This window comes from Myiozetetes cayanensis, unplaced genomic scaffold (genome assembly GCF_022539395.1).
Source record: "Myiozetetes cayanensis isolate MyiCay16 unplaced genomic scaffold, myiCay2020 scf2-11, whole genome shotgun sequence".
Lineage (NCBI taxonomy): Eukaryota > Metazoa > Chordata > Aves > Passeriformes > Tyrannidae > Myiozetetes > Myiozetetes cayanensis.
In genome coordinates, this window is record NW_026087411.1 from 49652755 (window position 1) to 49676806 (window position 24052).

General features: G+C 37.9%; 1 protein-coding gene across 1 annotated transcript in view; it reads left to right on the forward strand.

The window, feature by feature from the left end:
• UST (uronyl 2-sulfotransferase) overlaps window positions 1-24052 on the forward strand; it is a 152890-nt gene that overhangs the window by 90705 nt on the left and 38133 nt on the right. Inside the window, exon 5 of the mRNA XM_050316281.1 lies at window positions 8711-8864. Coding sequence (XP_050172238.1) covers window positions 8711-8864 — 154 coding nt within the window. The remainder of the gene's footprint in view (window positions 1-8710; window positions 8865-24052) is intronic.

Genomic DNA, 24052 nt, shown 5'->3' on the forward strand with positions numbered 1-24052 from the left:
AAAAGGAGGTAAATCTTGATGAATTAACTTCATCATGTGAATAAGCTGCGTTTGAAAGCCTAAGCACACTCTGTGCTGGCGGTATACTCTTTAGGAGCCTTGCGTGTAAGCTTGTTAATTGTTTTTAAGGGTTGGATGATACATTTGCAATATTTTTTTTTGCAGATAAACATCTTGTTTTGCCATGACTTAACCTATATACGTGTCTTTGGTCCATTGATTTGGAAATATAATTTCTTTTCTTTTTATAGGCTGATTAGAGGTCAGTAAAACCAGAGTGATTCTTTGATGGTGTTTTCATTGTCTTAAGAAAATGTCATGGGATATTTGTCGAACACCCAGATTTTTTTAATAACCTGAGGATTTTTGTTTCTTACTTTCTCTGGAACAAGTAATCCACCCCACACAGAGTGTAGATGTTTATACAGAACATGCCTATTATGTGTGTTAACCCTGCTCCACTAGCATTTGAAAATAGTGTGTTGGGCAAAGGCATGGAGCTGGCATAAGAAGATGCTAAATGTCCATGACCCTTTGAATGCAAACTCGGGTATACTTTGTTTAAAGAGCTGTAGTTCAGTCAGCTCCATTACTGATTCTATACAGCTCAGATGAGGGAGGGATTGGGCCCTTTGAGTGCATCCTTAAATCAACATCTTGAAACAATGATTGCAGCCTAAGATTATCTACTGAAGTAGTTTCATGATGTGGTTTTGTTCTCCTTTAAAAAAACCCCATACATACATAGGGAAATGTCATTAAAAACATGGTTAACAAAAAAAAATGTTTACCCTCTGGGTAAGCTCTTAATAGTAGGGAAAAGTCAGCTAAACTTATGTGCATGGCCTTAACACTGTGTCTTTATGTGTGTTCATTATAATCTATACTTTTTGCTAACACTTCATGAAACACTTTCTACCATCATGTGAGGTCTGCCTTGTAAAGTACACATTTAATGAATGGCCACATGGTGCTGTAATCCCTCCTACATCTTTTTTTTTACTTTTTTATACTACACGTTTTTAATTATGTCAGTGTGTAATGATGCTTTTCAACTGTGACTTGATGGAAGGCTAAGCACAAATCTAATGTGCAGTTGACCTTTGTATGGTCTAATTTTTGGGGGGCTTATATTTTTAAAAAGCATCGCTTCATGGTGAGTTTTTCCACAGATTTTAAGATTATTTGATTTAAATTTTTTTCCCTAGATTTTCTGTGTTCTTTGCGTAATGGACTTTTTATCTTTCATTCAGCTGGTAATATGATATTCTCAGAATGGAGGTGGTTGCTTGAAATGTAGTTACGGAAGGTGGGATCAGGAATAACACCTGAATTTTTTTTTTTTTTTTTTTTTTTTACTGTTGTTCAGCTTCCATAATCATGTTCACACTGTAGATTACCAGTCTGGGAGTAACTTAATTTAAGAATGATAATGATTACTCCAGAGGGGTCCAAAAGAGAATAAAGAGAATGATCAGAGGTGTAAAAAATTTCCCTAAAAGGGCAGGAAAAGAAAATCAAATAGAGAAGACTGGGTAAGAGGAGACTGTGATAACACTTCTGACTTTTTTATTAAAAAGGTTCTGCAAAGATGAAGGGCTCTTCATCAGTAACAAAATGGTGTCTTGAATGTCATCACAGAGTTCTAGATCAGACATTAGGGAAAGGCTTGAACAACTAGGACAGCAAAGGAACAGAACAGATTGTACTTGAGGATTTTGCTAGTGGCAATTACATAGTTTTAGGCAAAAAGATGGACTGTGGCAGTCCCAAGTAATTTTGAGTCTTTCTTACCCTTGTGTAATGCACAATACAGACTCATTAGTTTTGAACCTAAAACATTCATCTTTCAGGTAGAAAATTTAAGTGTTGATTTAAAATCACCAGTAATGGGAACCTGCTGCTTTTGGTAAAGTCTTCCAATACTGAATTTTTCTATCAGATTGCAAATTGTGAGTTATTCTTTCTCATAATTTTTCTGAGAAGTCCAGTTGACTCATTTTCCTTGGATCTCAGAGTACATTTGTCCACTATCTAAAGACTCATCAAATTTTTCCTGTGTAAGCTTTGATGTGTAATTTCTTACACATTGTCATGCAGTCAAGTCTCAGTCTTCTCTATATTTTTTTTCCTTCTAATTATTTTTTTCATCATTTTGCATTGAACTTTGTTAACGCTTTGCTGAAAATGGACTCTGTGCATGGTCACATCAGTGCTGTGCCAGGTCTTTTGCTCCTCTCTGCTCCTGCTTCTCAAAGAATGGGAAAATAGGATTATTCTGGCCTGTACGGTCTCACACAATGCTGATAATATGTGAAAGAAAGCATGTTCTTGGCAGAACTGCTCCTTCACTGTGAGTATCTTCTGCTTCCTTGGGTTTCATTTGCCATACTACAGTGCAAAATGTTTGCTTATGCCTTTCTAGCCTGTGGCTCAAGTGGCTCTTTACCAGCAAATCACTCCCTTCTTTATTCTCTCATTTTGCAGCTTTGTTTTCTGAAAATAGTACCGGTTTGCACTTATCTTCTGAATCACAGATTATCAAGTTAAACTGTGTAGATTCAAAGCCTCAAGCAAGATGATATCCACAGCTCCCTCTTTGATGGTGATTATGTAGAATTTCACATCTGGAACAGGGCAGCCATGTTTTTAGTTACATTGATTTTTATGTTCTGTAGATTGCATACACGATACGCACTGCCAAGTTACAGTAATTTATTTTTTATGATACCAAATGTATTTCAGTTTCTATATGGACATTCCTAGCATTATGCAGAGTTACTCTCTGCAACTGCCATTTCCACAGGACAGCTGGAATCACCCATAATTCTCTTGATAAATGTATTCATACAGGAAGCTGAATATGCAGTGCTGAACGCATTGCAACATCTTTTGCATAATAACCTTCCTAAGAAGTCGAGCCCCAGGATTTCATGTGAACATAACTATCTCAGCCAAATCTGTGGTCTCATCCAATTTTGAAGATGTATCTTTTCTACATATCATGTTTGTTGGTTTAATGCTTTCCAAAGAGCCATATCAGCTGTTCTACTGTTTGTGGGAAATTTATTGTAATACTTTGTAGTTAACTTTTCTATTACTCTATATAATGTGCATCATTTACATCTCTGAATTATAGTGAAACATTGATCGGAGGTTCAGAGAGATCCTGAACCAAACCTTTGAACAAAGTCTTAAATACAGGGTATCTGGAATTAGGTGATTTTAATTAATGCAGAGTTTAGCTGCTGTTAGTGTTTTGTGGAGAGTTAGTGTTTTCTGTCTTACTTGTTTCCAGCTGTAACTTTGCATTACATAAATGAAAGAACGATTATTATTTCCTTTACTTGATTTGGAGATACTATACAGACCCAGACACAATTTGTATCTGTGTTAGTGCTATTCATTGTGAATTCATATATTAAACTACTTTGATATCCTCAGGAGAATGAAAAGCATAGGAAAAAAAAAACTTCATTGTTTAGCATGCATGAATGACTGACAGAAATACAGCCTAAAATGTGCTGGGAGATTTACAGGATAGTAAAATATAGAAATACAAGGCTTTATAGTGTTATCTTTTAGCCATTTGCTGATCTGAAACAGCTTACTAAACAATTCCCAGAGGACTCAGTTGTGATTTTACAATGACATGACCCAGATACATCATTTCAGAAGCTGAAATTTCTACTGTTGAAATCACAGCTCCAGAAAGGGCAATTAATGAGGAGTGCTGCCAGTGTGCACTATTTTACTGTTAACCTTGAACCACTGGGTATCTTGTATCCCCACACACATGTCCCATTGAAGACCAGGCCAGCCAAAGATGCAGTTTTGAAATGAAAATATTTATCTCATAGAATCATAGATTTGTTAAGGTTGAAAAAGATCTCTAAGGTCATCAAGTCCAACTATTAACCTAGACTACCAAGTCCACCACTAAACCATGTCCCCAGGTGCTGCATCCACATGTGTTTTGAACACTTCCAGGGATGCTGATTATATCACTTCTCGGCATTGTTTGTTTTGTGTCTAGGATAAACCAGAGAACAGTAATAAAAGAGTAAACTGGCATAACTTTCTAACTGAAGTCTGCTCTACCTTGTACCAGTTCAACTGCCAGCACTATTATGACTGAAAAAACTAGGTAATATAGGTGCATCAGCATAGAAATGCCCTATATCAACTCACTTTCCTTTTTTCTCTCCTAATTCTAAAGAAAAGGTTGAAGACATGGCCAAAGCATAGGGTGAAGGCTAGGAGAGAGGCACTACAGACTAAAGCAGGAAGATAAACTCCTTGATTATGGAGGCTGGCAATACCATGTAGTCCCAAGCAGGCAGTACCTCAGCTCACTCCTCTTTGCAGCCCATCCTTGAGGAAGGTCACTGGACCATGCCAGAGGTGCCTGGTGCCTTGTGTGCAGAGAAGGATTGCTTTGACACAACTTCATGCTAGTGCAAGACATTATGGAAACTATTCATTTCAAAATACCTTTTCCAGAAGATAAATTTTGAAGTAACCGCATCTTATTTAAGCCCTAAAACCATGAAAGTTTTATGTTGGTGCTTTTACATGACCTCTCCGTGAAGCTGTGTGCCAGAGCAGGTAATGGAGCTGTAACATAATTGATGAGTAAATTGCTGGGCAATTGTGCTCTTGGCATGTGATTCTCGGTTGTATGACACTAAAAGGAAATTGTGCTTCCTTTATAAGAAGGAAGCACAATATACCTGTCCCTATTAATGTTAGGTGGCTGTCAGTTCTTGTTTGCTTCCACTGTATTGAATTTCTAGCAACCAATCCATTTGTTTAACGGGAGACATACGTTAAGAGAGTAAGAGGAAGACAAGGTTTTTATAGAGAATAGATAGGCAGTCATCTTTTCCTTGAGGAGTTGTACTTTGCCTGCGGGGATGAAGAAACCTGCTTCTGCTTGTGCATAGAGTTTTGTGCTAAATGGAAAGGCAGCAGCCTCCTGAAGTGAAATGAAAAATAATAGAAGCTAAGAAATCCTCCATTTTAAAGCCAAGCAAATCACGTTGGTTGATTTTTTTTTCCCCCCTAACTCATAAGGGGTTTGCAAATGGTTTTGACATGTAATAAAATTGGAATTTATCTAAGATGTTTTTCTAAGGGGCAAGCTTGCAACATCTGGCATACTTCCTAAGCTTTTTTTTTTTTAATTTGCTTTTATTAAAAAAGACATAGGGGAATGTATTATTAATGAACCTAACAATCATTGATTGAAGCCTGAAAATATTCTAAGTTTGTTGATGAGGACTCCAAAAATACACCTTTCACAACAGAGCAGTTAAAACTAATGGGATTTAATAGTATATATGAAATAAATCAGGAGAATAAGTTAAGTACAGGAAGAGCACCGCAGAGGATTGGTGTGTACATTTGCAGTGCTCTGCTGGAGTGGGGCTGCCTTGGCCCACTCTCCCAGCTGCAGCAATGTGCTGCTGGGCTTGAGAAGGAAGGATCGGGTAACTTCATCATGCAGGATCCAATCATGATCCCACTCAGAGAAGGTAAGTCTTCTGCTCAAACCTAGAAAATATGATTCTGCCCCATTTTAAATCCTTCACAATAGGTGTTTGAGTATAAGTAAAGTGACATGATGTATAATTAGAGCTCAAATGTATTTTTTCGTAAGAGCGCTTTCAGGTGGGTGTTGTTAATTTGAAAAGTTTCACTCTGGAGAGCTAAGTAATATTTAATATGTTGTGATTGATAAGTATCTAAAAATATGCAGAACATACTTGAACAAATGGAGCATTGATTTGCCCTTTTCTCTAAATAGCTTAAGGTAATTGATTTTTTTTAATGGGTAGGATTTTTTATGCTATGTGACTGCTGTTTAGCTTCCATAAAAGACTCTCAGTACAGTCCATAGAAACAAATGGTTGGAATCTAAAGTATTATAAACTATGTTTTAAAAAAATGCACATTTGAATAAGAGCCAGAACAGGCTTAATTTTCCTAAAAATTCCTTGCTTGTTGCCTGGTGGAGCAACTGCAGCTGGGTGTATAGCAGGCTGGTTACATTGTGCAGAAAATCAGAAATTCAAGCTGTCTCATGTCTGGGGGGACAGGGGGCACACACAGTCTCCATTTCAGAAATGGAAGTTCCTTTGTAGCATTTGTGAAAGTGTGACTTCCCATCTCAGCTGTCCTCTTGGATGACCGAGCTTGTATGAGCCTCTTTTCTCAGAGCTGTTGGTCCTGAATTTACAGTCCTTGTCTTCAGAGACATGACCTTACCGGCAAAAGGATGGGCTCTGGGACTTTGGTGGATTGGTTATGCAATGCCATGTCTCCTTTTACTGCAGAAAAGACAATATGTGTTGAAAATTTCTATCTAGACAACTAATAGTTGTCTGGTTTTAATTTTTCATTCTTCTCATGAACATTTAATCTTAACATTCTCCACAAAACCCAGGGCAGGACATCTCTGCTCTCTTGCTTCTCTGAATCTTGTAATCTTTTTGTCTCTGTCTTTAGACAACTTGCTGCTGTCATCACTTCTTACTGTCTCCATTGCTTCCCCTTTTCTTTGCTCTTCTCCACTCCCTTCTGTCTTTAGATTATTACTGATCTGCATCAAGCAGCAGGAAGATAATGTGTTCAGTAATTTAGATGCAGTCCATTCTTGCCAGCAATTTCACTTGAAAAGTTTAGTTTTCAAAGCTACCAGCCATGACATTCACCGAAAGCTTTCCATTTGAATAAATTTTGTCAAAGCTTTATGCCCTCATTGTCCTGTGGTATTTGCAGGAATGCCTTTTTTAAATTTTTTTTTTGTATTATTTCTGTATAAAAACAGAAAGCAGCAAAGATCAACTCGGAGAAGAATTCAGGATACGAAATTCATGAAACTTTACTTACACTCCCATGTCCAAACTGGGCTATGCTGTGGTTAGGAAGCAAGGACTATCTGCCTTTTTAATTGGATTGTTTCAAAGTTTTATGCTGTCTGTTCAATTTCAAATTATGGCAGATCCTGCAACATTGAGGTCAATGAAATACTGATACGCATAGTTATTCATGAGACAAGCCTTTGCAGACTGTATTTAGAGGCCTGGGGAATCATGCAGAATTAAAATCAAGCTGAAACTCTATGATATTTTTCTATTGTCTTTTACTAGAATTCATAATTTTAAACAATTTTGCTTCCTCTTTAATATTTATGAGAAGCCCTTTTATTACATGAATTCAATTATTCATCGACTCAAAAGATGAGAGGCTGAGGTTTTTTTAATCTAAAGGGTGTCTTCAGTTTTGTCTCTTCTAATCTAATATTTTACATTTTAGAAGAAAATATTTAAATTGTGACTCAGAAAATCATCAGAATAGAATTTAAATACTTCAATATGGCTGTGTCCTCTAATTCTCAAAAATAAAGCATATGCTAGTGCTTAAGTATGAGTTGTTCACTTAACTGGGGAATCAGGAGTGAGAATCATAATCCACATTGTTAGATGAGGCAAATTCTGAGTTGAATTTATCGTATGAACTTCTCAGTTCAGGAAGGTTTTGTTTTATTTTATTCTTTAACTACACTTTAACTTGTGGTTCATAAGTCTTCTCCATGAATTTCAATATTGATCACAGAACAGTGTAAGCAACTTCCCTTTTTTTCCTTCCAATTAGGCCTGCTCTTTTGATGCTGTGTATTGATGCAAACTATGCAGTCAGTTTTTTAACACTCTGAAAATACAGCGTAATCACAAACCTTCTCAAGCTCCCTATTTCTCCTTTCCTCTTTTTGTATCCCACCTATTGAACTGAAGATATTTGTCATTAAGTACCAAGAGGAGGCGTACAAGAGGGTAAAGTCGAGGTGATGAGGTTGCTCTATCTTCTCATATCTAAAGTGCAGGTACCTATGCTGCATTTTGTTTTTTGTGCAAGGCTGGTCACAGCTGGTTTTTTCCTTTCATTTTCCTTGGACTTACATGTACTGGAAACTAATGCTTAATTTCTTTTTTGAAGCAGGAATTTTCATAGTGTCATTTAAAAAAAAAAAAAAAGATATTCATGAAGTGCAGTACAGGGATAAAGTTTTGCATAACCATGAAAGAATCTCAAATATAGCTGGTGGTGCAGGCTGGGGGTGAGGGGATGAAGGTCTGCACAAGTTCCAGCAATATAAAGGTGGAAATACCATGCATATCTGTCAGTTCCTCCAGAGGAAGCCTTTGGAAAAAAGCTTGCATGTTGCAGAATCCTTTGCACGTTACGACACTTACTGTACAGGTGAAGGTGATCCAAGGCTGCCTTATGGCAGTTAGTGTTAGGTGGTGCCTGCTCTGACATGACTTCCCGATGGGAAATGTGTTGAGATGAAGAAATGCTCATTCTCTGATTCATCTGCAGAATGTTTTCTTCATCTGAAAACAGCAAGGAGAGAACTCAAGAAGCAAAACTGTTGATACAGTAGAAAAAAAGGTCTTAAACCACAATGTTTGTAGTACACATGTAGCTTAAAGTGATACCATATTTACTGTTCATCCTAAAGAGATCTTACATGCATTCACAGTTTTGATAACTGGTTAGTTGTAAGAGTCTCAGTTTCACTCCTAACCTTTTAAAATCTCTGAATTTCTGTAGGAAGTAATTTGAAAGGATTCAGGTGAGAGATAATAGATATGTGCTTGTGCAGAATCTTCTGATGAGATTCACCCATTTTTCTTCCCACCAGGTTTGGAGGAGACCAGCCGGTGTACATCAATATTATTAGAGATCCTGTCAATCGATTTCTATCCAATTATTTTTTTCGACGATTTGGAGACTGGAGAGGAGAACAGAATCACATGATTCGTACCCCCAGCATGAGGCAGGAGGAAAGATATCTGGTATGTTGAAATAAAAGGCTTCAATTACCAATTTCCCAGCATTGTTATATAATGCTGATGTTCAAACTGGAAGCTTGAAAAGTGGGAAACTGAGGCATCTTCTGTCTTGCATTTTTTTCTCTGTCATTGTCTTGTCTGGTCCTCAGTTTGCTCAACTTTACTCCATAGAGTGTTGCTGATGAATTGTTTGATCTTGTATAAGCTGACAGCACGTCCCAGATTGCCACTGTTGAATTACGATGCTTTCACAGAGTTGGATTTGCAGTGTACTGTAATATAATAATTCTGCCTATATTTGTCACTGAGAATATTCAGATAGACTTTTAGGTTGAAACTATGTCTGTAAGTGTGCAGCCTCAGAGGAAAATTGTGAAACAGAGCAATTTACTGTGCCCAAGCCCCTAATGTTCTTGCTGCTAAGTCGTTTGTACTGTTCTTTATACTAGGGCTCTAATCTCAGTTCTTGGTTTGGTTTTGTTGCCTTTTTTTTGATTAAGATGATGACAATAATGCCTGATAAGCTATTTATAATAAGTTTTAATTTTGTGCAACTGCTGAACTGTCATAACACCTGTCGGCCTTTGTTGTAGAGCAAGGTCCCATGGCAGTAGGTGTTCAATGAATGTTCAATAAGAAACACAGGGGTGAGGGGAGTGGTTGGTTTGTTTGATAATGATCTCTTTGCATGCACACAGATACCTCCCTGAAAAGGCAAAATGGTGGAATTAGTTCTTACTCTCTCTATAATCTAGTATGATTGGTGCCGTTGTTGCGACGGTCAAGAAAAAACAAACAGGCAGACAAGCAGGCAGCAGGCGTAGAGTAAATTGTGCAAAAGGACAGATTTATTGCTTTTTCTCACACTCCCTTTTATATCATCTCTGGCCTGCTGTGGCATATTCTCACTGGTCCAAATCTGCCAGCGCGGCATCTAAAAGCACACTGATAGGGTGACCTTCGTCAACAAGGATGTGGTAATGCCATTTCCGTGTCAACACACACTCCATCACTTTCACTTCCAGTTGTCCATTTCGCCTTCCTACCCACGTATCTGCTCGCTCAAGGATGCACCCTCAGCTCGTCGAGGTCAGTGCACTCCTCCTAAGGCCAGGGATTCCACAGACCCACTGCAGACCCCGACAGATTGGACTCAGCCTTCAGCCACACTTGAACCTGCAGAGGGTTCAGTAACACATCGGTGACAGGACAGCTCGATGGTCTGCCATGATATGTTGCAGGCCAGACATAACATCACAACAGGAGAGGTCTGCGGCTTTTGGAGAACAAAGAGAGGATGTTTTGATGATGTTTTGGAGGGGCAGTAGAGTACAATATATGCAAATGAGCCATAGAGAATGAAGCTCTGAACGTACCACACAACATTTTTCAATTCTAGCTGAGGTCAGATGGATCCAAGGAGGGCTAGGTTTTTTTCTGTGTTATGGACTTGTTGGTTTGTTTTTTGTACTTTATTACTGTTGTCTGCTGTTGTAGACAAACTTATAAACTATGAATAATTGAAGGGGGAGGTATTGGTGTAGCTGTGCACAGACTTAAATTTAATGACGTCTGCTATACATGAATCATTTCAGTAATGTTGCAGTGGGTTTTTCCTGTGCCTGGAGATCCCAAAGAGGTTCCTATGTCAACTGAGCAGGTCTTGACCTCCTGGTGTGCAGAGTTGGAAGGCTTTGCATGCTGTGTGTGCTTGGTCTTCTGCTTGCTCACCTGTGAATGGGACAAGGGGGAGAAATTAATGTGGTTTTATAGTATAACTCTTATCTTTTTATCACTGTCATGTTTTCTCTTCTGAAAATGTTAAGAGTGGTACAGTCTGTACTTAACTCTGAATGCCTTTACTTTTCATTTGAAGTGCAGTGATTGGCACCTCTTATGACTGACTTTTTAAAGGCTGGTGTTAATTCAATACTGCCTGTGCCGTTTAAGATGTGATATGTACAGCCAGTGAAATTTTGCTTCAAGCAGAACTGAAATGAACAGATATAGTTCCTGTTTGTTGGTCACCTTGCATTTTCTTTTGCACTGGTATGTTCTTTAAGAAATTAATTATTAATATACACATACACATATGTATGCACATACAGATGAGTACAAAAGCTATAATGAAAAAGAAATAAAAAGTGGCTGTCTGCAGTCAGTAGTCATTTTGTTCAAAAGATAGTTTGTTGGTCTGAGGCGCCATCAGCATCCTTAGCAAAACCTATTTTTGCATTTTCTTTTTTATCTTCTCTGTTGGTAATTCAGTGTTAGAATCCTGGAAAGGTTTTTGGAATCTGTCCTCCATCCCCTCTTGGCAGACTTTGGCAGTCACTTGCACTGCTCAAAGAGAGCAGTTGCTCCTGTCACAGTAACATATAGTGCACTTGCCAGTGAAATTCATTTTAAGGAAAGCCACTCATTCTGAATGTTCAGCATTTTTAAGACTTACATTATCCAACCACATCATATATGGCATGACTGCATTTTAATCTTTTCCTCAGTGGTGTGAGGAAATCTACTGGCATATATTTTAAAATCCAGGTATTGGATTTTTTGGAATCATAACTTCAGAAATCTGAAAAATCAATTGCCTGATCTAGCTGTGAAGAAAGTAAGCAGCTGGTTTTACCTCTGAGCATGAGCCCATAGAACACTTTAGCACAGGCCCGGTCTAATTGTAATTCTTCCCTAATATTTTTTTTATTTCAAAACTCACCATAAAGCGTTACTTTCTTACAGGGGACTATTCAAAGGATAAGCTTAGATTTAGCATATTAAGTAGTTTCAACTGATCACAACGTTAAACCCAAGTTGTTTGGGATGAGTTGTTCCTGACCATGAGCAAATACATGAAAGCAGGGGGAGGAGATGAGCTTTTTACTTTTCTTCTTCCATCATGCCTCAGATCAAGAGCTAGGAAAATACAAAACTGCTGATTACTCCACAACATTGAGTTCATTGCTGGAGAACCCAAGAAGTTGTGTGTTGATAGCAGTTATAGACTTACAAAATGGGCTGAAGAAGCTGTAAATCTAAGTTTTCTATTTTACCAGGTGAGACAGGTTTGCCTGCAAAAGGTGTACATCTTTTGAAAACTGGGTTTAGAGGCTAATCGTGCTTTTATCGAACATGATGTTCTTGGCTTCCTCTCTCTTGGAAGATGCTGTGGGAATCTGGAAACCTTTCCAAACCATCCTGGCATCTTTGTCAGTAGCTGCCAACACTGGCCTTCTCCCTTGAAAAGCTGAGAGCAGCATGCATGTTTTCTCAGAAACTACAGTGTAAAGTTGTGGGAGCTCAGCACCTCCATAAAACAGGCTCTTAAGGGAGGAAAAGCTTTTTAAGATCAGGTTTTGTGTCTGAACTCCTGTTTGGCCACTAGGTTGTGATATCCCTAATGGAAGCATTCTCTCCCCTTGATTCTGATCCTTAAGACAAAAAAACACCTTGAAGTCCTGTAGTACCTTGCAGGCTGTTTTTTTAACATTGAAAATCTGAACTGCTGACATTGCAAAGATCAGACACAGAGACAGAAATTTCCATCGTTCACTGGTTATTTGAAATTTTCTCTGAATAGGGCTTCAGGCTTTGACTCTGGTCCAGGGAAAACAACCACTCATTCAGGAGTCAGATAAATTGTTTTAAATGTTTTGGTAAATGTCTGTGTTTACCAAAATTTAATTGAAAGTCGGGATGGAAAACAAGCCCTTTATTCATGAGTCAGATACAGCAGAGGCAGCTGCTGCAATGTGAGACTCTCTACCCAGATCAGCCAGCCCCTTGTCCTGACCCAGCACTTTCTGTGCTGGAGTGAGTTACTGTCAGTCACCTGAAGAGATCACTTCCAAGCTTCCCCAAAATAAATAGTGGCAGTGCCTTAGTGTGGAATATGGCAGAGAGGTAATTACTGGTCTGAAATGGTGGTGATCACCTCAGGTCAAGTCTCAAGCACACTCAGGAGAGAGGCACCCTACATTATGGTCCCGTAAGATGAAATAAATTCACAAAAGTTAATTTAAATCCACTGTAATGAATGTGTTACAGGTTGAACTAGAGTTCTTATAGTAAATATGCTTCAATGAAGCAAGTAAACCCTTATCAGCAGAGCTGTGAGTGCTGCTGGTAGCAAGCAAAAGGAAAATAAGCACTAAATGATTTAGTTTAAGACTTGGAAATACAGAAGGTTGGAAGCACCCTGATGAAGAGAGGGACTACTATAAATATTTGAAAGCTTTGTATTAAAATTATCCTTTCCAGAAGGCTTGTTAGTAAATATCTAGTATCTATTACAACTTCAGTGTGAGCCATCAAATATGAAAGGTTTTCATCTTTCCTTAGCATTTGATGAAACTCTGATCGAAGATAACTAAGGCTGAATGAGTGTGTGAAGCAGCATGGTCTGTGCATTGTTGCCTGAATTGCAGGAAATCTGGTTACATGGGATTCTGATCACTGTTAGCTTCATGAATAGCACGGCTCCTAACTGACTCCAGTAAAAGGTCTCTGAGCTAATTTATCAGAAGTTAGGAAGTTTGTATTTAAAAAATCACTCAGTAAAATAAGAACTTGTCACCTTCCTATGGGATCTTTCAGCTTTTCATTCTATATAATTAGCAGACAAGTTTACACCACATCTCTGTGTGGCTCAGCATAGTCTTTCAACTTCATCTCTGAAAATAAATGTGCTTTCCTCAGCTAAAAATAAAAATATTCTAACAATATTCAGCCTCAGCTATGTTAAAGATTACTCGTACAAGAGATCCTATAAAGGAGCATCTGTCTTTTTGTCTTTTTAATGAAATGTTAAAATATTTGTTAAAAGTGTGTTAGGATTACTGCAAAGAAGGGAAGTAAATTTCAGAGTATGTCAGGGAACTTTCAAGTCAAATTTCTTACAAAGGGAATTCTCCTGTGACAAACACTGGCTTTTCTGGCTAAATAATCCAATGATGTTTAGGTTCTTTCATGAATTTCTAGCAAAGTTATAGAAGAAGCTGAATGTTTAAACTCTATAGAACAACTTTTTGTATTCCTGATTCTTGAGAATATCCTTTTATAACTACAATGATTTTCATTAATAGAAGAATATTCACTAAATACAATAAACCAAAATTTTATTTATATTGTCAGATTTCCATCTACAATGAAAACTGCGCTTCTAACAATTTGTTTTCTTACAGCAGCTGTCTTCTTTCCTGTGTTTATCTGCATGATAGAAATATTTAACCGTGGGTAATTGCATTGTGAATTGTCATCAGTGGTTGTCATCAACTGTCATCACTGAGCTTTTTCCTTCATGACTTCAGATAAGTTTATTGAAGCTTTTCAGTTGCCAGAGACATGGCCTCCAGGAGCAACCATGGTATGGAGCCCATGCCTTCATCTTCTAATTGTCAGCCTCATGAATGTGTTTCTGTATTAAAAAAAAAAAAATGGCAGAGAGAGAATTGTCTGCCTGCAGATTTGATGGGATGGGGGAATGGAGGGTTCATGACTCTATGTGATTTGGAGAGGGTTTTATGAACCTGGTTGACATCATTTAGGTTGGAAATCTGAGGCACGCATAGGTTAAAATTATTTGCCTATATCTGTGCAGTGCATACCAGATATTAGGGAGTTAAATACATAAATTTAAAAGTATATTTTTCAGTTACTGGGTGCTGAGCTGTAGCTAAACATTTTATGCCCTCTCAGTGTTTTCCCTACATAGCCCCATACACACGGTAGTCATTTTACTCCCTGTGTTATATACTGGTGCTGAGCTGCTTTGAATTGGTCGCTGGATGTCCTGCAGTGAGTCCTGAGCTGCAGCGCAGCTTTGCAGCTGTAGATCTGGTTTGAGGATCACACAGTAGCATCAATCTCTGTGGCTGGGAATGGGCTGCCGGGAGGGCACTGCTGAAGCACAGCCACCTGTCAGCTGACCCAATTAGAACAGTTTGCTGCTTCTTCCCTCTAATGAGTGCTTTTAATAGTCTCCAGCTGTTCCCTTTTACTGCATTACCTCTTCACAGCAAAATTTCTCGCCCATTTTTGTAGCTCTTCATCTGTTGTGTGTGCTTTAAAGCACCATTTTTTTCCCCTTAGATTCTCCCATTTTGTATTAATCATTTATTGAACCACAAAGTTAATGATAATTCAGACCTCAGCTGGAGGAGGAACTGATTAAACAACTTATAAAATGTAATATCGAAGGAAATGTTTTCGTGGCTAACATTTACTTTTCGTTACTTTAATTTACAAACCAGTATTTTTTTAATGTTCCCCTGTGGAGTTTGCCTTCCAAGCATTGCAGCATTATGCAATTATACAAGAGCAAGAAAATGTGCCTTCCCAATCTGCTTTCATTCACTAGTCTGAGTTGGTAGCACATAGTAAGTAAGCAATATAGCATTGGTTAAGATAACAACGCTAAAATCTTTCATGTAGTTCAAATATATGCTTATATTAATAGCAAATATAAGATTAATACTATGCTTTTATTTTAATGATACTATTCTGTGTTGCATTCCTTTTTGTGGAGACAGGATACATGATAACAACAGAATATAAAAAAGGTGAGGTATTTTTTCATGAAGCGTTGTACTAGTCTGAAAATTTCTGGCTGTTGCAAGTATTAAGAAACTACACAAGAAACCAGAAACCAAGTAGGAGTAGAGGTCCAAGCACTAAGTATCCACATTCTTATTCAAACTTAACCTTATTACAGGGTCTTACCATATACTGTGTATTGGTAGTGCTATTTAAGACATTTGTATATATAGTAATTTAAGTTCTTTTATTAAAGAATCTGGCTGTATAAAGTTGAGAATGGTGAATCTTCATTTTTATGGTGATTTTGCTAAGTTTGTTATTCTGTGCACTTTCTGAGCATGATGTTCTCTCTTGTGTTTTCTTTTGGTGTTTATTTGCTGTGGTAGCCTGGGGAACTAGTTTTCTCCAGCTTCTCTATAGGAGGATACTGTTCTGTAGAGTGGAAAATCCTGTCCACAGAACAAAGAGTCTAATATATTGATGCTGGCTTTCTAAGGCCATGTAAACTATATTAGGGAAGAGCATATGTCTGTGTTATATTTTCAGGAAATACATTTTTGGAGACTGAAGTAAGAACAGAATCCTTGTGTAGCCAAGGGGGATAATCCTTATTTCACATAGAAAATGATGGATTCTCAGAAACCTGTTGCTGGTTGAGAGTGTGTGGTAGATGGTTCTACTCTACATCAGCTTGGTTCTCAGTAGCAGTCAGAAAAGGCAAATCAAAAGCAATAGAGAGCAAAATAGAGGACTTCACTCTGTATAAATCTCTAGTGTGTCTGCACTTGAATTCCTACATTTGTGACCTCCCATTCCCAAAATGGGTTTGGAAGAACTGGAGAATACTCAGAAATGGGTAGGAGCAATGGTGAATAGATGAAATCATTTCTATAGGAGGAATGTCAAAGATTAGGACTTTCAGATGAGGAAGAAGGAAACAAGAGAAAAGATATGAGAAGACAAATTCTCAGTAGGCATGGAAAAGTGGCATCAAGAATGATTGCTTGTGGGCTGTTTCAGTGCAAGACCTAGAAGATCCCAACTTGAATTGGTAGTTGCCAGATCCAGGAATGACCAGAAAGATGGTAATAGGACAACATGTAATTAAGGTGTGGAAGACCTTGCTCGTCATTGTTGTGAATAACAGTTTATATGTATTCAAAAAGGAAAGATTTCTTTACAGAGGGAGTGATCAAACAGGCTTCCTAGAGAGGTGGTCGATGCCCATGGCATGTCAACATTTAAGAGCCATTTGGACCAGCACCCTTTACAACATGCTTTAACTTTCAGTCAGTCCTGAGCTGATCAGACAGTTGGACTAGGTGATCCTTGTAGGCTCTTTCTGGTTGAAATATTCTACTCTACTCTATTTTAAAAAGTGTAACTATGTAGCCTTCAAGGGCTATTAATTACCAAAGCAAGACATCTTTGTTAGAAAATATCTGATAAGTACACATCTGAAGCCTCAGGGTACCCAGGGACCTTTTCCTGTGCATATGCTAAATGTTCCTCGTAGCCCATACCAATTTTCTGAAATTAGTGACTGCTCTGGGTGACTCAAATCAAACTTTGTAATTACATGCTTGCAAAAGAAATCTGCTGCTAACTGATGCATATAAGATAGTTACAATTATAGACATCTCCAGCTGAATGTGTTGTATCTTGACTTTAAAGTAGTTGAGTGTTCTTGGGTACATGCCATAGTGGCTAATTTGTTGTCTTACAGCTCTGCCGATCAAATGAATTTTTGTAAGTCCCAGACTGATGCTGAAGCTATTAATTGTTAATGCTGTCAAAACTATTCTCAAAGTTATCTTTAAAAGCTAAGATACAAATGCAGTTAAAGTATGAAGTGCTTCCACAGTTTTACATTATGCACTGCTAATAGTAAAGATACCAAAACAGAAGATGTAAAAATCTTTAAGATAGTGGGTTTAAATATTTTTGTAAGTGCACGCTTTTCAGAAACTAGAAGTCTCTTGGTTTTGATTTACAGTAGTTTCAGAGTGGATGACTTTCAGGTGTTTGGTAGTAAGTCTCAATTTGAGTATTTGAGTTTTCAGTTTTCATGTACTTTGTTAACGTGAAAGCAACAGGAAAACACATCTAAGGAGATAACACATGGTTCTCAGTAAGTGATGACTTAGTGATTGTTAACTGACAAGTAACTATTGTAGGTGAATGAAAACAAGAGGATTATGTGTGATATGAATTCATATCAGTTATCTTCAGTGCATGGTCCAACACTGTGCATGATGAAGCTCAAGCGTAGTCTTCAGTAGTCATCAAGTAAAACTAATTATTGATATTTTGTTTGTCCTAAGTTGGAATAGACTGATTTTTAGAACTGGAATGGTTTATCATCCAGAGGAAAAGAATGCCTCGAGTTTCCATTTCTGTTACTATACATTTTAAAATTAATATTTTTAAAGACTTGTCTAATGAAATTGTGGTAGGTGTCCCTAGAAAACCTGTAAAACCTCCTAAGTACACACCTTGCTAGGAGCAGACCAGTTTCCTTTTCCATGTTGTTTTATGCTCTAACCAGCTTAAATGAAAACTCTTCTATTGACAGTGTGATGGGGAAGGAAACTGCAGAACCTTTTACTCCTGACAGAGGAAGGGCAGAGAGAGGCAGTATAACTGCCAGTATATTGAATGTGTTCAGGCTGTGGCATGATAATGTAATTTCAAGCAGTCAGATACTTCCCTCTGTAGGTGTCAAAACCTGCAGGAACTGACAACTCGTGAAAATAAAACTGAATTTATTAGCCCATTTTATTCCTTGTCTGTCATTCGCCTTCCTCTTTCCATTTTTTGGTTTATACCTAAGTTTTCTGGCTGTCAGTGCTGCCAGCAAAGTGAAATAAGCTGAGATCCTGATCTCTAAAACTTATTAGCTAAAGGAAAGCTGAAGCTTTGAGGTGGTGGATGGCAGGGAGAATGCAGGGTGGTGAAACGAGGAAAACTGCCTGCCCGTGGTGCACGGCTGACGTGGTGAGGGACAACTGTGTTTTTATAAAAGCATCCAAGACTCTCCTGGGCTTTAGGTATTTGTTGTAAACAAAATATTTTCCTATCGTGTAATTTGTTGTTGGTGGTGTGGACTCTTCTGTTGGCTGCGGAATGACTGGGTCACACTTCTGAATTCTGTATTTGTAAGACTGAAGTAGTTAAAGTCAAAACCATATGAAGCGGAGATGGCATTTTGTGGAAAAAAGGGACATCAGTGCCCAGACATACTAAAGACTTCATTTATCCTAGTTTTGCTGAAGTCTCTAAGGTTCATCCTAAGCTACAGAGTAAAATGCTGTGCCTTGTCCTGGTCCCAGATCACACGGACCCCAGGGCCTGCTGAAGCACAGGATGCTTGCTCCTTTCAGGTGCTGTCTCTTCTTGCTCTGTTTGCTTCAGTATGCTTCTGCAGTGTAGAGGTGAGCATTTGTGTTTCTACAAAAACAACCAAATGCCATAAGTTTGTGTTGGCAAGTGGATTGGGGTGTTCTCTCTGGTTGCTTGGCCCTGCCTGACAAGTGGCTGGTGTGCTTTCCTCTAGGAGTGTTCTTCAGGTGTCAGTATTCCAGAAATCAGATTTTTCCATCCTGGTATAAAAAGTATTGCTGCAGTTCCTTTTCTTTTTCCTTTTTCTGAAAGAATTTTTTTGCAAGAGCGTGAATTGTTTTGTAAGGATCTCAGCATACTAATAGCTTCAGTTAGATGAACAGTTTCAATATGAAGGCTCCAGACTCATATTCGGTGTCCTCCCTTCTCATTTGCTTCCTGAAGGACTATGGAAGGATGAGGGACTTCACACAATGAGGTGACAGATTGACTTCTTTGCCAGACCGATAAGCAATTGCAATCAAAAGAGCAGTTGGCAGTTCTGCTGCTTTGTGCAGTGGGAGGACTAATGGCTTCTGTTCCCTGAAACAAGTATGGATTCAAACCACATGCTTTAAGGCATCTTGGCACCTTAATGAACTGGAAACCCAAAAGAAATAACCGTGGTCATTTGAGGGATATTGATGGTCAAAGGGAGTCTTTCAGAAAGCTATGTGCCCCCTGATTCCTTCAGCCTTTTTGTGGTGGATTTTACTCAAATTCAAAAGATAAAATAAAAGCAATTTTTCATAACTCGGTGAGATGATGTTGCCAGGAGAAAACATGAGGGAACAGCATGTGATAAACTGCAAAACTGTATTTGTTGTCACTGAGTTGGGGTTCAGGGCATTTGGCCATTTTTTCCTTTTAGTCAATCAAGTAAGGAAGGGTATTACTGCCAGGAAATAATTTTTTATTGTCTTCCTTGTAATTCCACATTATTTAAAGAAAGAAATGTGAAAAAAGCCCCAAGAAACAGACATCAGCTATTTCAAATGTGCTTTTTTCTCCCCTTAAGATGGCTATTTGAAGTTGAATTAACTTATTCAAAAATACACACATCCCTCACCAATTTACTGATGATACTGTGTGGTTATGAGCTATAATAGGGGGGGTAGTAGGTGCCTGTCTTGAATGAAAAGGTAACTCCATCTTTCACAATAAGCAGTAGACCTCTGTGTCAGCTTAGAGAATATTTTGCCCATGAACAACATAGTGAAAATTTCCTTTGAAGTAAAAATGGTGTTCACTGTTTCTATTATTCTAAGCGTTGCTTTCTTTTTCATTTTTTTGTTTACTAGTATTTTCAAGACTCCTCTATCCCTTGTAAATATAATTGCTTTATATAAAATCAAAACCAAACCACCAAAAAACCCAACAAAGGATATTGGCTGATTATTTGTTGTTCGGAACTCGGGAAAATGGACTGCCATTGTTTCAGCAAAGCTGCCTGCTTACTGCTCACTGAATCAGTCTAGTCAGGTTACTTTGAACACAACTTTTTCCTATGAACTCTGATCCAAGCAAAGCCAGCCGCTATTCATAACTGAGCTTGTCAAGAGTAATTTCCTTTTTCTTGGGGAAAAATCCACTAACCAGTGGCAAATAGGAAACTTTCCATGGTGAAGATGGATTGTTAAATGAGATTATTATTTTTTCAGAATTAATTTTCTGTTCTCTTTGAAAGGAAAAAAGAAAACTGAAGCACTTATCCATAGCTGAAGGAAAAAAAAAATGAACAAAATTTCTTGAGAATGTAATCCAAGGAGTTGGTGTCTTTGATAAACAGGAAAGAGAAGAAAAAGAGCATATTTTACACTCTTCCTAGCAGATGTATTAACCTTTGTGATTTTATACTTGATCTTGTGACTTGCTGAGCTTTCTGAAACCATAGCACCTGAGATGAGGGGATTGAGAGATTCAGGGTTTCTCTGGGGAGAGGAGGTGTGGTTTTGTTTTTCATAGTTACAGAAAAGAAATTCAGCAGACAACTGAAGATTAAAAAAAAAATTAAAAATAGGCCAATAGAAACATTACTTATGCCTCTGAACCTGGTAATCTTAGGAGGTTTTTAATACTTGGTGTTGTCAGTACAGTGATAGTCTTGTCAAACTGAAAAGTGGAATCAATAAGTTCTATTTGGTGTCTGCTATTCGGAATGGCAGTTCTGTGAATGATGCAAAGTATTAGTAGTTTTCCAGAAAAGTGTTAGAATGTTAGAAAAGCAGGGGGAAGATTTTAACTAAGGAAACTGGATCGGGGCAGCAGAGCAGAAACCACCTCCAGTTGCAGCAGCAGGGAAGCCACATGCAGAAGCAGTGTGAATTTCTTCTCTTCTCTGCAGCTCCTCTTACATTTCAGCCCTGAGAGATGAAGGGAGAGATTCCAAGTCAGTAGGTGCTGTGCAGAAGACTGATAAGAAAGCAGAATTAGCACTTCTAGTTGTTTTCTCACTTTTCAAGAGGCTTGTGGTACAGTGCTACCACAAATGTGGTAGGTCAAGGACATGAAAGACATTTAGACTTTCCTGCTATGAGGGACTGTTTTCTTAAATGCCATTACTGTTCTTTTTGAGGTTTATCATCTAACTTTTAAAAAAGGGTTGAAACCAAAGAAATTTATAACCTGTACTCTTTTGTTAATGGAGAGGTCAGCAGCAGGTTTCTTTTTTTTGCTAGACAGTGTGCTTGATGTCATTGGATTATTGAGGGACATGTCATGAGCTGTTGGATACAGCCCCTCTTCCTTTAGCATCAGCAAAAGGAAATTGTATTACTGGAGTTCACGACAGCACATAATCTAACCTGTAGCTGAGCAGTATGTTGCAATAAAACATACATGAGCTAGCCAGTGTTCATTTTCTGTACTGAAAATTTTGCTACATCTGCAGATGAAAGAAGCTTAATAGTTTTTAAAAAATACTTCTTTCCTGAAACCTGCAATAATTTTTTTTTAGATTCATGTGGCATTTCTTTCCTCCTCCATGTATATACTCTTTAATTTTGAAGTTTTATACTGAAGAAAGGAAGCATTTTCCTTCCCAATTCTTTTCACACAAAGTCCTGTAAAAAAAAGGCAAATGAAATGATCTCTCATGTTTGTTTTGCCTCTGCCCTGCTGGGATAGATAAAAGCAATAACATTTAATGCTCATTGTCAATTAAATTCATTTCCTTTTGGCTCATGGATTTTTTTCTCTCAGATGATATATTTAGTATTCAGAACTCCAGTATTTGTTCTAATAAGGCTCTTTTAAACTTTTAAATTGTTAAAACTATTTTTTGTGGACCTCTGTTAAAAACAGTGTAATACTGGCTTCACGAGGTCATGGCATTCATAGAACTTCAGTGTGTTTCTGTTAGTATAAGCATTTTTGAGGTTGGGGCTAAAATCTGTTTAGTATAATTTCTGTGTATGCAGTCAAGCTTTAAAGGAATGAGAACATTTGACCTAGGAAAGAAAATGTGAGAAAAATGTGAACTACAAAAATGTCTCATTATTAAAATAGGCTTTCCTGTATTGTAGCAATGAAGTGATATTTTGAAACATTTAAATCCCTTAGTATCCATGCTATTGTGTCATATGTGGAGGTGTGAACCTTCTGCATTAAGCCCTTCTTGAGACCTCAGCATCATCCAGCCTGGATGGGGAAGCCAATACAAGCTGACTAAAGGGTTGTTTCACCTGCAGTGTCCTCCCAGCTTCTGACATCCTTCACCTTACCAACAGACATTGCTTCCCTATCAGTGTTTAATAGCCCTTGATAGACCTCTCTTCTATGAATAAATTATTTATATTTTCTTTTTATTATTAATATTCTTTTGGTGGTTTGGGTTTTTTTTAAATCCAGTTATGTCTTTGTCATCCAGAGTATCGTGTTGCAAGGATCTATTGGTTTTTACCAGCAGTGAACATCCTTAAGCATTATATAGAGGTCAAATTTGTAGTCTGCTCTCATTAATATTCCCTGTAAAATTCGTTACTTCACTGTTAACTCTTTTTTTTTTTCTTTTTGTTTTTTTCGCTGAGAATTTAAGAACAAAGTGCTGTCTTTAGTGACTGAATCAAAGACCTGTTGGAAGGTGGGCAGGCAAAGCTTTCTCTGCTGATGTTGATTCTTCCCCTTGCTGATTGTGTTCTTCATTATAGTGTTGTCTAATATTAGCTGGTTCTGGCAATCTTCTGTTCACTTTATCCATTTTTTTCTGAACTGTCTTTGACTGTCACTTCAGTTCAAGACTGGTTTTTTTCCTGACATACGCTCTTTCTAGAGGGCCCTTTTCCATATGTGAAAGCATCCCAGATTTGAGCAATCTGGTCTAGAGGAAGGTGTCCCTGCCCATGGCAAGGCAGTTGGAAGTAGATGCTCTTTAATTTCCCTTCCAATCCAAACTGTTCTCTGATTCTGTGATGTTCTATCTTTTTTTCATTACATAATTTTTCATTCTGAGTAATCTGGTAATGCATATTACTGCTCAGTTGTGAGCAGGCCTCGTCAATCCAGGAGACACTGAGTCTTAGTATTAGACTTGCTTGGCTGAACACTGAGGCTTTTAACATTAACAGAATGGTATATTAGAAGGGTGATGATCTGCAGTGTTATATGATGATTTCTTCTGAATCTTCTCCCTTTCTTTTTTTTTTTTTTTTTTTTTTTGTAATGTGTAGCACAAATGATTTCTGGGATCTAGCATTTAAAGTCAAATAGAAGATGCAGGGTTCCAGGAGCCAGAGACATAAAATTATTCTTTAATTCCCTTCATGGCCCTTTCTTGTTCAGATGATAACTTATGTAAGGTACCAGCAGGGTCTTTTCTGCTTTTACTGAAAAAGCCTAAGTTAAAAATTGCTCTGGTTTAGGACTTCTAAGAAATTGAAAAAAAGTCCAGAAGATGGTCTTACAAAGGAATTGCTTTGGGGAAATGTAAATCTTCAGATGAATAAAAATGTGCTATGAAGCAAATGTCCTGCAGCTATTCCTTGTGTTCATTGAGATCAAGACAAAATGGAGTTGCCCTAAATTACATGAAGGTGGTTTTGTATCAAATACTAGGAAAGATTTCCTGACAGTAGGAGCAGTAAAGCATTGGTACGAATTAGATGGATATAAAGAATCCTTTTTAACAGAATGGGCAAATGGCAACCCTGATGAACTCCATTCTCCTTCAGCAAAGGATGGGCTAAAATACTTCTCAACACTTTTCTGTAACAGTCTTCTGTAGCAGCCTTTCTTGCTGGGACAGGAGCAGCCAAAGCTGCACTGCATTGCCAAGT